Source organism: Heloderma suspectum, chromosome 10 (assembly GCF_057233095.1).
Source record: "Heloderma suspectum isolate Gila_16-S chromosome 10, 16-S_ref, whole genome shotgun sequence".
Lineage (NCBI taxonomy): Eukaryota > Metazoa > Chordata > Lepidosauria > Squamata > Helodermatidae > Heloderma > Heloderma suspectum.
The window spans coordinates 37,606,326-37,621,425 of NC_139467.1; the positions used below are offsets into that span (position 1 = coordinate 37,606,326).

Here is a 15,100-nt window from a genome sequence, read left to right on the forward strand (position 1 = left end):
AACCTATCAGCTCGGTCACCAGAAGAAAGAGGAAACAGGGAGGCGATACTGGTGAAGGGCCCAAGTCAGAGGATAAGACTGGCCCATCTGACAATTTGATTAAGTAACTGGACTGAAAATAAGACGTACCTGAAAAGCTACCACACAGCTGTAGCTGCAAAAATTGCGTATGCTCCCATCAGACATAGCTAGGTGATACTGAGGGATGGCTGAGGTCTTACAGCTGTTACACTGGACCTGGACACCTGACAGAATAAACAAACACAGACATACAGAAAAGCATAACAGCAAAAAAATTTAATGCATTTCAACCCTTTTGCTTTCAGAACAACATACATGAAAAGGCAAAGTAACGGTTACCTGAAGATGTGACCATTTTAACTCTGTGTGCCGATAGGCAGTTCACGGAACAAAAGAGCTCTGTTTTCCCCACATTATTTGTGCTTTCAATCATCTCAGCTGAAGATCTCAGAGATTTACACATTGCGCAGGGAGTGATTTTTGCTGACTTCTGCAGGAAGAGGAATAATACAGGTTTTTCCCCTCCTCTGGGAGCAGAAACAGTTCATTTAATGTACAAATGGCTATCTTGACAAGTTATGAGGCATGTCACAAAAAGTAAAAACAGCACGCATGGGGAAGGGCTGTGGCTCAGTAGTAGACCGCATGTTCTGCATGCAGAAGGCCCCACATTCGATCCCTGGCATCTCCAGGTAGGGCTGGGGAAAAATTCCTGTCTGAAACCCTGGAGAGCTGCTGCCAGTCAGAGTCAACGATGCCAATCGTCTGACTCAGTATAAGGCAGCTTCCTATGTTCCTATATGTGAAGCTCGCTATGATAGCATGTTCAACAAGAATAGAGTACAGCCCTAATTCTCTCCATGTTATGTGAATGGGGTTAGAACTATACTACTGATTGAGACTCGGATCTCCACTGAACAGCTGGAAAGTGACCGTGCAAGGGGGTGATTTGTTGTGGACAAATGGCAGATGGGATCAGAGTGCATAATTCTTTCCCCACCCTGTAACGCCAGCTCTTTTTCTATGTGATGTGGCAAAGACACACATCTGGAATGCTGGCATGGATAAAAGCAGTTGGCAGGAGGGGTTTGCAGGAGAAAAGTTAAGCTCCCCTTTCCTGCCACAAATCACCCCATCATCCCACCATTTTGTAGCCTTTGGGCAGACATGGAGGTAAAGTCTTGGCCTCTGTTACAGTGCTCCCCCTTATTTGAGCAGTTTCTCCCCACAGATGCAGCTTTAAGACTGCCTCTTTTATTGTTAGAGGGGTACATTTGAGGCTCTCCTCCCCGCTCCTACAATAGCCTAATATGTAAACTCATATTTCAAAGTAATGATTAAAAAAAAAAAAAAGAGCTACCAAAGAAAGAAAGCCCAGACCTGCTTGTATGCAGTGACGCACGCCGAGCTGCAAAACTTTTTGGACTGCCCCTCTATCTGAAGCATGTGGCACTGGCCTGAAGCACTGTAACAGTAACCACCACAGTTTTCACAGCAGTTCATGGTCAAATTGTTTGCTGAGCGGAACTTGGAGAAGCAGGCATCACTGCAGAGCTTGTGCACAACGTTCTGGTAATTCACTTCATGCCGAATCTGAATGCAAAGCAAGAGTACAAGGGCTGTCATAAGGAGAATCCAAGGCTTTTCTTCTCAGAAGGAGACATGCAGAAAAACATCTCACATTGACCATCTCTGCTCTACATTAACGGCTCTCAAATGCTAAGGGACACCATAGGCCTGGTTCAGGTATGCTAAACCCTAGCTTAGTATTAGTAAAATAGCTGGCTTAGACTAATTCTGGTTAGTCTAAAACAGGAATCTTCTTTTCCAGACTATGCTAAGGGAGCAGAGGGAAGGGGCAAGTGCAGGAGCCAGAGGCTTGAGCAGGTCACTCACATAACGCTATGTGATTGTGGTGATTAGGTCAACATTCAAAAGGTTTGGAGACAGAGGAAGCCATCGCTCTATAGAACACTCCTTCAGTTATCTTATGTTAATTGGAAGTAAACAGGGATTCCAGCTTAAAAACAAGGAGATAACAGAGGATGGGACCTGACCTCTCATTCACGCTGCAACTTTTTTTTTTATTTATAAAAGGATTTCTGAGTTCCAAACTCAAAAAGGGCCCCCAGGTCAACTTATAATTAAAAACTTAAAAAGCAATTTAAGGCACAATCCTAAGCATATTTAGACAGAAAAACGTCCTACAACTCACAGCATACAACTCCTAAACATGCATAGGATAGCACCCTTAGAAACTTAGGAAAAGGGAGGGCTGTAGCTCAGTGGTAGAGCAGATGCTTTGCATTCAGAAGGTCCTAGGTTTGATCTCCCGAATCTACAGGCAGGGGAGAAAACATTCCTGCCTGAAATCCTGGAGAGCTGCTGCTGCCAGTTAGTATTGACAATACTGGGCTAGATGGACCAACGGTCTGACTCAGTACAACACAGCTTCCTATGTTCCCAACTTTAAAAAATCACACACAAGAAGGAGAAAAACAATCTTTTAAAAAACAAGAGCAGAATTAATACATTAAAAATCACTCGAAAGCCATGCAGAACAAAGACGTTTTAATACCTCAGCTACACCTAAACAAAGAAGGGGCCAGTCCAACCTCCTTAGGAAGAGAGTTCCACAGATGTGCTGCAGCGAAGGCCCTGTCGCATGTTTCCACCAACCAAGTTTCTCTTGGTGGTGGGACACATAAAACAGCCTCTGAATCAGATCTTAAACTACAGGCAGGCTCATACAGGAGGAGGCAGTTCTTCAGATATCCTGGCCCCCCAAAGTTTAGGGCCTTAAAGGCAAGGACCAGCAGCCTGAATTGTGCTCAGAAACAAACTGGCAGCCAGCTTACCCTATGAAGTTGATTGGTGGGAGATTCAGGACAGATAAAAGGAAGGACGTCTTCACATACCGCATAGTTAAACTATGGAATTCGCTACCACAGGATGTAGTGATGGCCAACAATTTGGATGGCTTTTAAAGGGGGGTGGACAAATTCCTGGAGGAAAAGGCTATCAATGGCTACTAGTCCTGATGGCTGTGTGCTGCCTCCAGTACCAGAGGAATGAACCTGTGTACAACAGTTGCTGGGGAACATGAGCGGGAGGGTGCTGTTGCGCTCATACCCTGCTTGTGGGCTCCCAGTCGACAGCCGGTTGGCTGCTGTGTGAACAGAATGCTGGACTAGATGGACCCTTGGTCTGATCCAGCAGGGCTCTTCTTATGTTCTTAGTAGCTGATGCAAGTCCTGTGTAATATGGGCAACAAAATGTGTACCAGGAAGCAATCTGGCAGCTGCATTTTGCTCTAGCTGCAGTTTCTGAACTTGAGTCAAGGGCAGCCCAACACAGAGCATGTTGCAGGAATCTAAATGGGAGGTGATTAAGGCATGGATCACTGCAGCAGCCAGATCTTCTTTCTCCAGAAAGAGGTGCAACTGGCACACCAAGCTGGGCAAAGGTGTTCCCAGCCTCCTGACCTTCCAGGACCAATGCTGGGTCCAGAAGTACCCCCAATCTGTGTGGTGTAGTGGTTAGAGTGTTGGACTAGGACTCCGGGGATGTGGGTTCTAGTCCCCATTCAGCCATGGAGCTGACTGGGTGACTTTGGGTCAGTCACTGACTCTCAGCCTAACCTATCTAACAGGGTTGTTGTGAGGATAATATGAAGAGGAGGAGGATAACTATGCGAGACGTCTTGGGTACCTTGTGAGAGGAGCAAAGGCAGGATATAAATGCAAGCACCATCATCATCTGATCCTTCCAATGAAGTGCAACACCATTCAAAACAGACTGTACCTCCAAGCCCAGATTAGCTTGTCTAGCGACCAACTGTACCTCCGTCTCTAGATTGAGCCTCAGTTTGTTAATCCACATCCAGTCCATCATCATGTCCAAACAATGGTTCAGGACTGCTTCAGCCTCCTTGGCACCAGTCAACAAAAAGGGATAGAGCTGGATATCATCAGTACCCAAAACTCTGGATGACTTCTCCCAGTAGCATCATGCATATGGGACAAAACAGAGCCTTGAGGAACCTCCCATAGGCCAGTAGTCTCTGGGCTGAGCAACAGTCCCCCTGGGACCACCTTCTGGGAATGCTCAACCAAGTAGGATCAGAACCACTGCAAAATAGTGGCCCCAAGTCCTATACTGGCCAAATGCCCCAGAAGGATACCATCGTCAATGATACTGAATGCTGTTGGGAGGTCCAGGGAAACTAGCATGGATGTACTTCCCGCCTAGTTGCTGGCACAGGTCATCCACCAAGGCAACCAATGCTGTTTCTGTTCCAAAACCCAGTCTGAACCCAGACTGGAAAGGATACAAAGGCACTGAGTCACTTGCTCCGTTCTATCATTTTGAACTAGTAGTCTGAACTGCATGGGACCAGATACCAAAAATAAACAGACAGAAGTAAGAGAGAGGGGAGGAGAAAGAATCCAAGCAGAAACTGGATACATCTCTCCTTTACTTTGACAAAGTTCCTACTTCTTTGTAAGATTGTTTGTATTTCTAATTAAAGGCTAAAGGTTGTACATCAGCTGGCTGAAGAGCCTTTAATAAACAAATGCTCAATGGGCTGGGTCTAGACTTAGGGTGCCTCCCAACAGAGGATTTAGCTTGCAATTGCCACACTTTGTTAACTCACTTTTTACAGGGGGTCAACACGAGGTAGTTATTTAAACAAAAGCATCCTGTGTTTTCTCAGTACCTCTTCTGCCTTTTCTCAGACCTCCAAAAATCTGACTTTTCTTGTAAGGAAGTGCAATCTTCCCAGGTGTAGACAACAAAAAGCACAGTTGACACAGGAGGAGGACTGGTCTACTGATGAAGTGATTTCTGATGCCCCAGCCTTTCCTGTTTGCAATGCCACTCTACAATGTCCATTACTTTTTAATGGCAAATCTGAGGTGCTGCTGAGGGAAGGAGCAGCTGGAAGCTCTTTTAGCAAATGTGAGAACACACAAACCTCTCTCACTGAAGTCGGGGGAGGGAGATTTCCCCCAGGGAATGGAAAGAGCATGCCTATGAGAATGTGCAGATTGCATTTCCCTAATTAGCCACAGTCAGCCCTCCAAGCAATGGGGATTAAGGAGAAAGCTTGCAAGGCAGAGGATAGCTTTAGGAATTAAAAGAGTCTTCCTCCACTTTGCCTAGCAGAGAAGTGAGGCAGAGGGGAGGTTCACATGACTATGGAGGGAAAATAAGCCACAGTGGCTTATTTTCCCACCCTGCACATGCAGGTTGCGGGCCACCTAATTAGCGTAATTACCCACGCCAGGTTGTTGTGATATCTGAACCCAGTGAGGGTGGGTGGCTGGGGTGGTTTACATATCACACTGAAACCCATGGGTTGTTCTAGGGTTTCAGGGTAGTTTGTAAACCACCCCAGCTACCCACCCTCACCAGGTTCAGACATCACCACAACCTGTGCCCAGCAAGGGTAATTATGCTAATTAGGCAGCTTGCAATCAGCATGCATGGGGAGGGAAAATTATTTTCCCTCCATGATTGTGCAAACCCAGTCAGTGATTAATATGGCACTGAACACCCTGCCCTAGGTCAGAGAGGGAAACTCAGTAGAGCCACAAAATCTCACTTCTTAAAAACAGCAACTCTGGACAATTCAAAGCCTTACAGCACATGGAAGCAGGGGGCAGGATTGTGCCCACCCCCACAAGGGGCGATTTGCAATAGAATGACCTGGTTTGCATGATCGCAGGGTGGTTAATAAGCTAAAATGGCTTGCTAACCACCTTGCATGTGCCGGTCTCGTGCCGCGTGGATTAGCATAATTACTCTCAGCAGCACAGCTTGTTGTGTCATGCGAACCCGGCCAGGATGGCTTCTTGGTGTGGGTAACAAGCCACCTAGGGTTCTGGGTGGCTTGTTATCCATGGCAGTAAGCCATCCTGGCTGGGTTCATATAACCTGACAAGTTGTGCTGCCAGGGGTAATTACGTTAATCCCCCCACAGCACACACAGCAGGAGAAATAAGTCATCATGGCTTCTTTTCCAAGCTGTGATCATGCAAACCGGGCCAGTGATTGGCTCAAAACATTTGTCATGGAGGCTGCTGAATTGGAGAAATCACTATCCTGAGGACACTAAATGAAGGCGCTTCCATGCCAAAAATTTGAATTCAATAGGACTTGAGTAAAAATAAACAAGCCCCTTTGTAGCTTTTCAAAATCCTGTGGGAAGCGAGTTTCAGTGATTCCGCTTGGAAAACACGGAGTAGTAGACTCTAGCCCATGAAAACTCATGTCACACGAGTTTAGCCTCTGAGGCGCTACAGAACCCCTGAAAACCTTGCCAACAGTCCTTCATTTTTGTAACAACATGTCTTAGACAGAAAATTAAAATGAGCATCTTACTGGCCAAAGTTCACACTTCCCCCACGTCTTGTGGCTGTACCAGAAAACAGCACTGTACATGTTTAATGTCTGAACACATATAATACATATATTTGTGTATGGGGTGAGAGAACAGTCTCAGAAAGTTGTAAGGGAAAAGAACCCTGAAAGTTGTGAAATTAATATGATGTTAAATTTTTTTTTTTAATTCAACCTACATAAAGCCTGAGTTACACAACTTAAGACAACATCTGTTTTGACAAATCCAGAGCACACTGCAGTAGCCCATTTGTGATGTAACAAAGGCATATGTAACCATATCCAGGTCACTTTTTTCCAGGAATGGGCACAGCTAGCACATCAGCTGACACTGGGCAAAGAACTCCATGCACCTGCCACCACCTGAGGATTCAGAAGTTGCACCAGATCCAGGAGCACCCTTGGCTGCAAACCCAATTTTTCAAGATAAGTGCTACCCTATTCAAAACAGGCTGAACTCTCAGCAGTGGATCAGCCAACATACTGCCTAGGAGTACTTCTGTCTTGTCTGGATTAAGCCATAGTTTGTTTGCCCACATCTAACGATCCCAGATCCACGGTCAAATGGCCTCCTTGGTTCAGGAGGGAAAGGAGAATAAGAACTGAATGTCATTGCATACTGATGACATCAAACGCCAAATCTCCAGACAACACCCCCACCCCCAAAATTTCATGTAGATTTTAAAAGAGCAGAAAGAAGGGGGGAAAGATGGAGCTGCGTGGGACAGCACAAACCAAAGGGCTGAGTAGGAGTCCCCCAGCACCAGCTTCTGGAATTAACCCTCCAGGAAAGACCAGAACCGCTGTAAAACAGGGCCTCTCAGATCCAACCAGAAAAGCAATCCAAAGGGGTTTCCCTTGTGCTGATTTTTTAAAAAGCTGGAGTTATACAGGGGACTCTTTTAGTTGTAAGAAATTTGCTTGCAAAAATTAACACAGCCAAGCAAACTTCACTCTCCCCGACCCAACTTCCAACGAAGCTCAGACATGGAGATTATTCCATGCTGCGTACAACTGTTCTCGTTTCTTTAGCGCTTGTGAATGTACAAAGTGCCTTACAATTCGCTTCTCAGAAACTGACTCATGAGATTAGGCAGGCTTAAGGAGCAATTCTATGGCCACCAGACAATGGATTGCTCCCGAAGTCTGCCTAATTGTCTAGACACTGTCTAGAGGGCCATAGGATTTTGGGGTTTCTGGAACCAGGGTTGGAGCCAGGGAACTGACCTTGGTTACCAGAAACCGCACTCTCTGCCCCCTTGTAGCCGGCACGGTTCTCTCCACTCCAGCTACGTCTCCGCACTCAGAAACAGAGCGCAGAGATGGGGAAAAGGGGGCAGTTCTGGGGGCAGGGCAGGGACCATGGAAGTTGTGTCACAAAACTTCCTCTGTGTTGCGTGGTCTCCCCCCTCCCCCTCCGAAGCTCCCCGGATAGACAGGTGAAATTGCCTGTCTAGCCAAAAATGCAGGGCAGCCAGAGCACACAGGCGAGGATCAACTCCGTGCTTTGGCTGCCCTGCATTGGATAGTCGTCAGCCTCTGAGTTCAGATGCTGACAACTATTTTCACAGGATTGCGCCCTTAGTGACTTGACCAAAGCAATACGAGGAGCTTCGTGGCTGAATGGGCATTGAACGTGGAGTCTCCTACACGCAACGCTACCCACCCCAGCCGCCTGGCCCACCCCCAACTTTCAGAGCAAGGAATGAGTTGCAAATTTCATTACCACTGCATTCTTCTGGCACATGCTGCACTTCGTGGAAATACTGTTTGTATGGATGGTGACAACAGGCTTCCTTTTCAGCTCATACATGGAAAGACATGACTGGCTGCAGAAATCTTTGCTGGAGTTTGTATTGTCAAACTGAGCAGTAATCACATCCTTTGGATTCAGAATGTCCCTAAAGAGAGAGAACCAAAGTATTCAGCATTCACAGCCTCAAAACACCACCCTCCACAGAACACTCAGGTTCTCTGCAACAGCGGTGCACATAGCGGTGATGTTCGCTCTAGACAACCCACTTTACAGATTTGGCAACCAGTGCCAAGAGTGTGACCTGCCCAGTGCCAACCAATAGTGAGTAAGAATCTGCCCTGAGTGCACTAGAATCACAGAAGCAAAGTGAAGATGGCAAGCAGGAAAAGGTCTATATCAGGAGTAGGCAACCTCGTAGCCACCAGATGTATTGGACTACAAGTCCCATAATCCTTGCCCACTAGCCATTTTGGCTGGGGCTTACCAGGCGTATGTAGCCCAAAATACCCAAGGCCACCAGGCTGCCTATCCCTGTTCTAGTTACTTAGTTGGTAATTCTAGGAATGCACAGTCTTCATATTGATGCTTTCACAACTAGCCTGTGTCTTTAAATTTACCAAGAAGCAGATGTCAAAATGCTATTATTTATTTGAAGTATTTTTATACCACCCCTCCATTAGATTCCCAGGGCAGTTTACAACAACAAATCCTTCCTTCCCTTTCCAAATAATAAAACTGATGCAAACGACAGAACAAGAAAACTAAAATTTCCCCAACCTTTGTGCTTACTATCAGTGCCAATAAGTCAACGCAGTAGCCCTCTCTTTTGCAAGCATTTTGTTTCCCTAGATTTGACCATGTGGTCTCAAGCCATTTGCAGGCCAACACTGCCCATTTCTACCCCCTTTCCCAACCTCTTTTTAAACTATTGATATACTTGCCTCCAGACAAACCATATTTGCTAGGTCTTGGTTACATTTGGGCAGGTTCAAAAAGCCATTCACCGTTCACAAATTTTACACGTTTCCTCATCAGAAAGCCCCACGGAGTTTAACGTTTCTTACTCCCCAGTAAGCACACCTAGGGTTGCAGCTACACAGAAGTTCATGGATACAAAAGCTGAGGACTCTTTAGATCTCAAGTTGGCAACACAAAGCTTGTAGGCCTTCCAAGTGGAATTCAAGGTGCTGTCGTGACCCATGTAGCTGTAGGCAGACTGTTCCCTACCTCTTTCCCCTGGAGGTCTACCACATTTATTCCTTTTTATATAAGCAGGCATTTAGTGGCCAATAGTTTTAATTAACATACCACCTGCCCTGAGCCTCCAGGATAGGGTAGCATATTCATTCATTCTGCTTTTTTGTAACAAGATGAAAATGCAGAAGTTGTGCAAATCTCAAAACAGAGCAGTAAAATGGAGGTGCTATTATTGCTGCTGCTGTTTCTATTGTCTATTGTATTTTTAATGTTTTTAATCTTTGTAAACTGCCCAGAGAGCTTCAGCTATTGGAAGGTATAGAAATGTAATAAATAATAATATATCAGAGCAAAACAACCACACAATAAAACTACCAATACCATTGAAAACCAAGCCTAACCTTGAATAATAAAAGCTGGTAATAATGTTGCCTTCTGGGCTCAACCTCAGTGGAAGGCTGGCCCTTTCACCCAACATAGACCATAATGTGAGTTCAGAGGTGGGGAAGACTTGTGAGGAATCCAGTGCTACAGGTTCAGAGTACAAGACAATCTTTGGTCCACAGTCCTCTGCTTACAATGTTTCCCCATCTCTCTCTCCCTCCCCAACTAGACCCATTTGGACCAGCCCATGTTTACGGAGGTGTTTTTTTTTTCATTTATTTAAACTGCAATAGCAGACTCAAAGCCACTGCCCTTACTTTGAGCAGCTGGAACAGGTTTTCTTGGTAGAAGCTGGTGGTCGGGTGGCTGGTACAGTATATCCCGTGAGGCACAATGTGGAACAGAAGAGTTGAGTGGAGCCTTTCCTCTGATAGGCTGTTTGCCCCTTCTGCAGGATCTTCTTACAGCCTGAACAGGAAACCCGAACAGCCGCACTTGGGACTGAAGGAAGCAGTTTGTTCATGCCAGAGGATGGTGCGTTTGGTGGGAAACCTGAAGTCAGCTGAGGAGCTTACCAAAAAGGGAGAAGAAACACACAGTTATTGAGGTTATCTTGAGGTTCTCCTCCATCTGAGGAAAGGCAGATGGTAACTAGAGAGAGGGCTTTTATCAGTCTTTGGCATTTCCTCCTCAGAAACGTATGTGTAGTGCCAACATTACTATCTTTTCAGCACCAGACAACGACATTTTAAATCTCCCCCAGTTTTTTTTTTAACTGTACTGCTATTTTAATCATATAATTTATTATATTTTGTTTCAATTTTTGCATTTCATCTTGCTTTTGTAAACTACCCTTGAATCATTGCTGAAGGGCAGCAAACGTATATTTTAAATTCATTAAATATTGCCATGCGAAAGGGAAAAGCATGTCCCCCTTCCCAACACAAGCAGTTTCTCCATTCTCATCCACCCCAAATCCTGCTCCTTACCAAGAGGGCTGCCACTGACTGAAAACACAGCACTGATCTTCAGTTCGCCTTCCTGAGTTTTTGGCTGCTGGCCATATTCCTGAAACAAACAGCTGCAGGTGAAATTCCAGTTACTGCAATCAGTGGTACTCAACCCACCTTAGATCCTGGGCTGAGTTTGGAATACTCACACCCTAATTCCAGTGCAAGCAGGGGGGTGAAAGCTCCTGACTTACAAATCCTCCCCAGTATTGGATGCCATGACAGGCGCCTTTCCCTGTGTAATGTGATGCTGTCTGCCACGTTTGATAAGAGTGGCTCAACACACTCTCTGACAGCTTTAACCTTTTGCCCACATTCACATGTATCCACCTGGAAAACTGTGCTGAGCGACCCAGAATGCAACAACAACAGCCACAAAAGAGAGCCAAAACGACTGGCGTACCCCTTACAGCCTCTTCACCATACAGTTTTAACCCAGCAGCCAATGCAAGACCAGGATACAGGACAAGGCTAGGCAGTTTAGGTCCATCTTACCTCAGTATTATCTGGTTCATCCTTAATTTTGTTCAGCAGCCCTTGCTGAGGTGCCATAGCTTTATCATAATCATTGTCCAAGGGCTCTTCCTTAATTCTAATATTTGGTGTGTACGAATTCCCTAGCTCTTGACCAACAGATTCCTTATTAGCAAACAGGTAGCTAGACTCCTAGCACACAAGAACAACAAAGAATTTCATTAGCATACACATTTGGGAGACCATTTCTCCAAATACCTCAGAACTTGGCTCTATGCTCTTCAAATATTTTCTAAGATGTTCCAGAGGGACATCTACTTTTGCTCACACAGAAAATCAAAAGAAAAAACCTTATTTCAGGAGTAGGCAACCTGATGCCCTCCTTATGTTTTGAGCTACAACTCAGCCCCAGTTGGTATGGCCAATGGTCAGGGATTATGGGAGCTGTAGTCCAAAACATCTGAAGCGGACTTGGTTGCCTGCCTGCCTACCCCTGGGTTATTTCATTAGCTTCCACTTTTCAGTAGTTATGGTTGATCTTTAGAATGGAATCCTTCCTCTATGAAGTTTTGAATTTCCCTCTTGAAAAGTTTAAAAAGGGGGGAAATGGCATATATTTTACCTGTTGCAGGCCTGTTTCACACATTGGCGGCTCTGCTATTCTAGTTCTTTCTCCCAAATTTTATTCTTTCTTCCAACTCTTTCCTTGACCTTTGTTTTCTCTTTGGCACCAAATTAAACATTCCTCTCCCCCCGTGCATTTTAATATTTTTAAATTAAATTTTTCATTATGATTCTGTTTCGTTTGCTGATTGCTACTGTTTTAAATTGACTTTTAAAGTGTAATCGTATGGTTTTTATATTGGATTTGCTTGTTTTTAATATTGCGTATACTGCCCTGGGATCCCTCGAGGATGGTGGGTGGTTTGTATAATTTAGAAATAAATTAAACAATTTACTCTGGGCCACTCCCATGTTCCAACTCTCCAGTCCTAGGAACTCCATCCACCCGCCTTCCCCTGCCCCAATTTCCATCTTGGGCACCTGCTTCTTCATTCTTCCCTAGGTCCTTCTGCCTTCCCCAACTCCTCCTTAAGATCAGAGTAGTTCAGCCAATGGCAGCCAGGGACCTTCTACTTGCCCCACCCTTCTATGACACTAGGGCGACTTGATCAAACACTATCAGAGGGGTTGCCAACAGCATAATAAAACTCCTACAGTAATCTTACTCCAAAAAAATACACCTTAATATGCAATAAATTAAAATAAATGCCAGGCCCATAACTTACCCTGAAGTTAGTTTCTGGAGTTTGTGGTGCTAACTGTGTCCGCAATGTTTCTTCTACTTGATTAGTAACTGAGGAAAACACAGATTCAGTTAGCAACATTTTGGAGAGAAATTCCCTAGAAGCTATATGGACTAATGAACCTCCTGTACAAGTTACACCATCATTTTCCAAGAAGTTAGTTATTTCAGGCAAGCACAATGCATCACACTGAGCATCCTCTGCTCACTTCAAAGAGGCTCATATGGGCTCCCTGCAGATGCCTGTTGAAATGAAAGCAGCAGTGTTTGATGGCTTGTGCCCTTTGTTCTTCAGTTTTTCCCAAGTGGATGGAACTGAGTGCATCTACCAGAGGCAGCCCAACCATGAGCAAAGGGAGGTAGCTGCCACAGGCAGAAGAACATAGATGCACTGAGGATAGCAGAGTGGGAGTCAAATCCTTGGACTTCACCCATGGGGCACCCCCATCCACTAGGAAGGTCCCTGCAAAAGCCTCACTGAAATATAGGCAGGGACTAGGGATGTCAGAGAATTCTGCCACGGATATCGGGGAGGCTGAATGCCAGCGCATTCAGCCCCCCGAAATCGGTGGCGGAACAGTCTGCCCCCCCCCCCCGGGACGAGACTTACCTGGGGAGGATCTTCCTGGCGGCGACTGCGGTTCAGTGGTGGCGGCCAGTCTTCCAACCGGCTGCCGCCGCCGCCATTTCCAGGTTAAAACAAAAACAAAAAAAACGTGATAGGCTATGTAAAGATTTACGTAGCCTATCACAGCTAGATTTTAAAAAAACACCGTGATAGGCTACGTAAATGTTTACGTAGCCTATCATGGCTGACTTAAAAAAACAAAACAAAAACGCGCGTACGCAAATGGCGGCGGCCATGGCTGCCGCCATTTGCGTTCCTTATTTTGGCACGTCTCAGTCTACGTAAACATTTACGTAGACTAAAACGGCAAAAATAACGGGAACGCAAATAGCGTAGACGCTACGCTATTTGCGTTCCCCTTATTTTCGCCGTCATAGTCTATGTAAATGTTTACGTAGACTAAGACGTGCCAAAATAAAGAACGCAAATGGCGGTGGCCATGGCCGCCGCCATTTGCGTACGCGCATTGTTGTTTTTTAAATCAGCCGTGAAAGGCTACATAAACATTTACGTAGCCTATCACGGCTGACTGCAGGGACGCAAACGGTGGCGGCTATGGCCACCGCCATTTGCGTCCCTGCTAGCCAGCGGCCGGATGTCCGGCTGCTGGCGGAGCCGGCCGGCGGCTCCGCAGAATTGCTGTGGAGCACAGCCGGCCGGCCAGGATTCCGGGGGGGGGAGGAACGGGGCGCCTCCCCCCCCCAGTCAGGATTCAGGGGGGAGGGACGGAACGCCTCTCCCCCACCATCAACATAATCCGCGGAAAGGTAAGTCACTTTCGTACATCCCTAGCAGGGACTGACAAACGCTCCGGTTTTCTCTCTGCCTAGTCTTATCAAACAAAGCATTACCTGATTTATCGAGGAAGCTGCTTTTCAATCTGGAATCCAACTCCTTCGGCATTTTTTCCAAACGTTTGTCACGCTCCTGAAAAGGTCCATCTCTGGCTTTTTCCTTCGTCAAAAAAGTCTCTTTACCATCATCTCTTGCTATGCTAAAATCTTTCCGAATGGACTTAAATACAGCAGGTCCTTTGTCAAAAGGCGGAGAGAGATCCTTCTGGATCACGTTTTGCATCTGCGTGTCTTTCTCATTGTCCGTTGCATGATCCCGAACCCTCCGCACATCTCCCCGGGTATCCTCAGGGCGAATGGCAGAAGGGAGACCATCCTTAGGAGCAAAGGTTTGCTCATCTTCATTGTCACTCCCAACGACAGGAATCCCTGTGAGATCCCCAGAGTTCAGGAAGTAATCACCGTCATCCAGCAAGGAGTTTGTAGATCCTGTTCGGTTCTGCATTCTGTAGGGGATGCTGTCAAACGCAGGGGTTAGGTTGTGGACAGTTTTCTCAGACATTTCTTTATGGACAAGGTCACCACCTGGAGAGGAGAGAATCAGACACCTTCAGAAATCACCTCATTTGGAATCTGGAGGCAAACATAAGGTTGAATACATTCAAAATATGCACATATGTATTCGGCATCTAATTTCTGTGTCCCAAAGCGATTTTGCATTTGTGATGGTACTTGCTTTTATCTCTCCTGAACATATTACCAATCAAGTTGTTTGAAGAAGCCCAAGTTCCAGTATTTTGATATTCAATAATTAACATGTTCATACCATTAATAAAGATAACAACCCAGAGTTTGAACCCAGAGTTTAGTGTTTGAGAAACCAGATGCAAAGTGGAAGTGGCAAGCAGGCGAGAGGCAGTGCACTCACTCGCACTGGCGCAAACCCAACAATTCATGGGTTGAACAACCCATGAATTGCATTACATGAGAACCAGGTCACTATGCATTAGATTGGATTAGGAAGGAACTTTTAGATTAGTTAATGATCTCAGAAGGTTTCTGGTTACCCTGTAGTATGTGCATGGACTCACTTTCTTGAGCCACCTGGAACTAAGATTTTGCAAT

General features: G+C 45.7%; 1 protein-coding gene across 5 annotated transcripts in view; it reads right to left on the minus strand.

The window, feature by feature from the left end:
* Positions 1-15,100, minus strand: part of ZMYM4 (zinc finger MYM-type containing 4) — a 61,312-nt gene that overhangs the window by 27,572 nt on the left and 18,640 nt on the right. For all 5 annotated transcript variants that reach the window (XM_084815996.1, XM_084815995.1, XM_084815993.1 and 2 more), the window contains exons 3-11: positions 14,033-14,560; positions 12,537-12,604; positions 11,269-11,439; positions 10,753-10,831; positions 10,081-10,333; positions 8,153-8,327; positions 1,402-1,614; positions 361-511; positions 130-245 (exon numbers count right to left, since the gene is read on the minus strand). In XM_084815996.1, coding sequence (XP_084672122.1) covers positions 130-245; positions 361-511; positions 1,402-1,614; positions 8,153-8,327; positions 10,081-10,333; positions 10,753-10,831; positions 11,269-11,439; positions 12,537-12,604; positions 14,033-14,537 — 1,731 coding nt within the window. In that variant the 5' untranslated portion in view covers positions 14,538-14,560. The remainder of the gene's footprint in view (positions 1-129; positions 246-360; positions 512-1,401; positions 1,615-8,152; positions 8,328-10,080; positions 10,334-10,752; positions 10,832-11,268; positions 11,440-12,536; positions 12,605-14,032; positions 14,561-15,100) is intronic.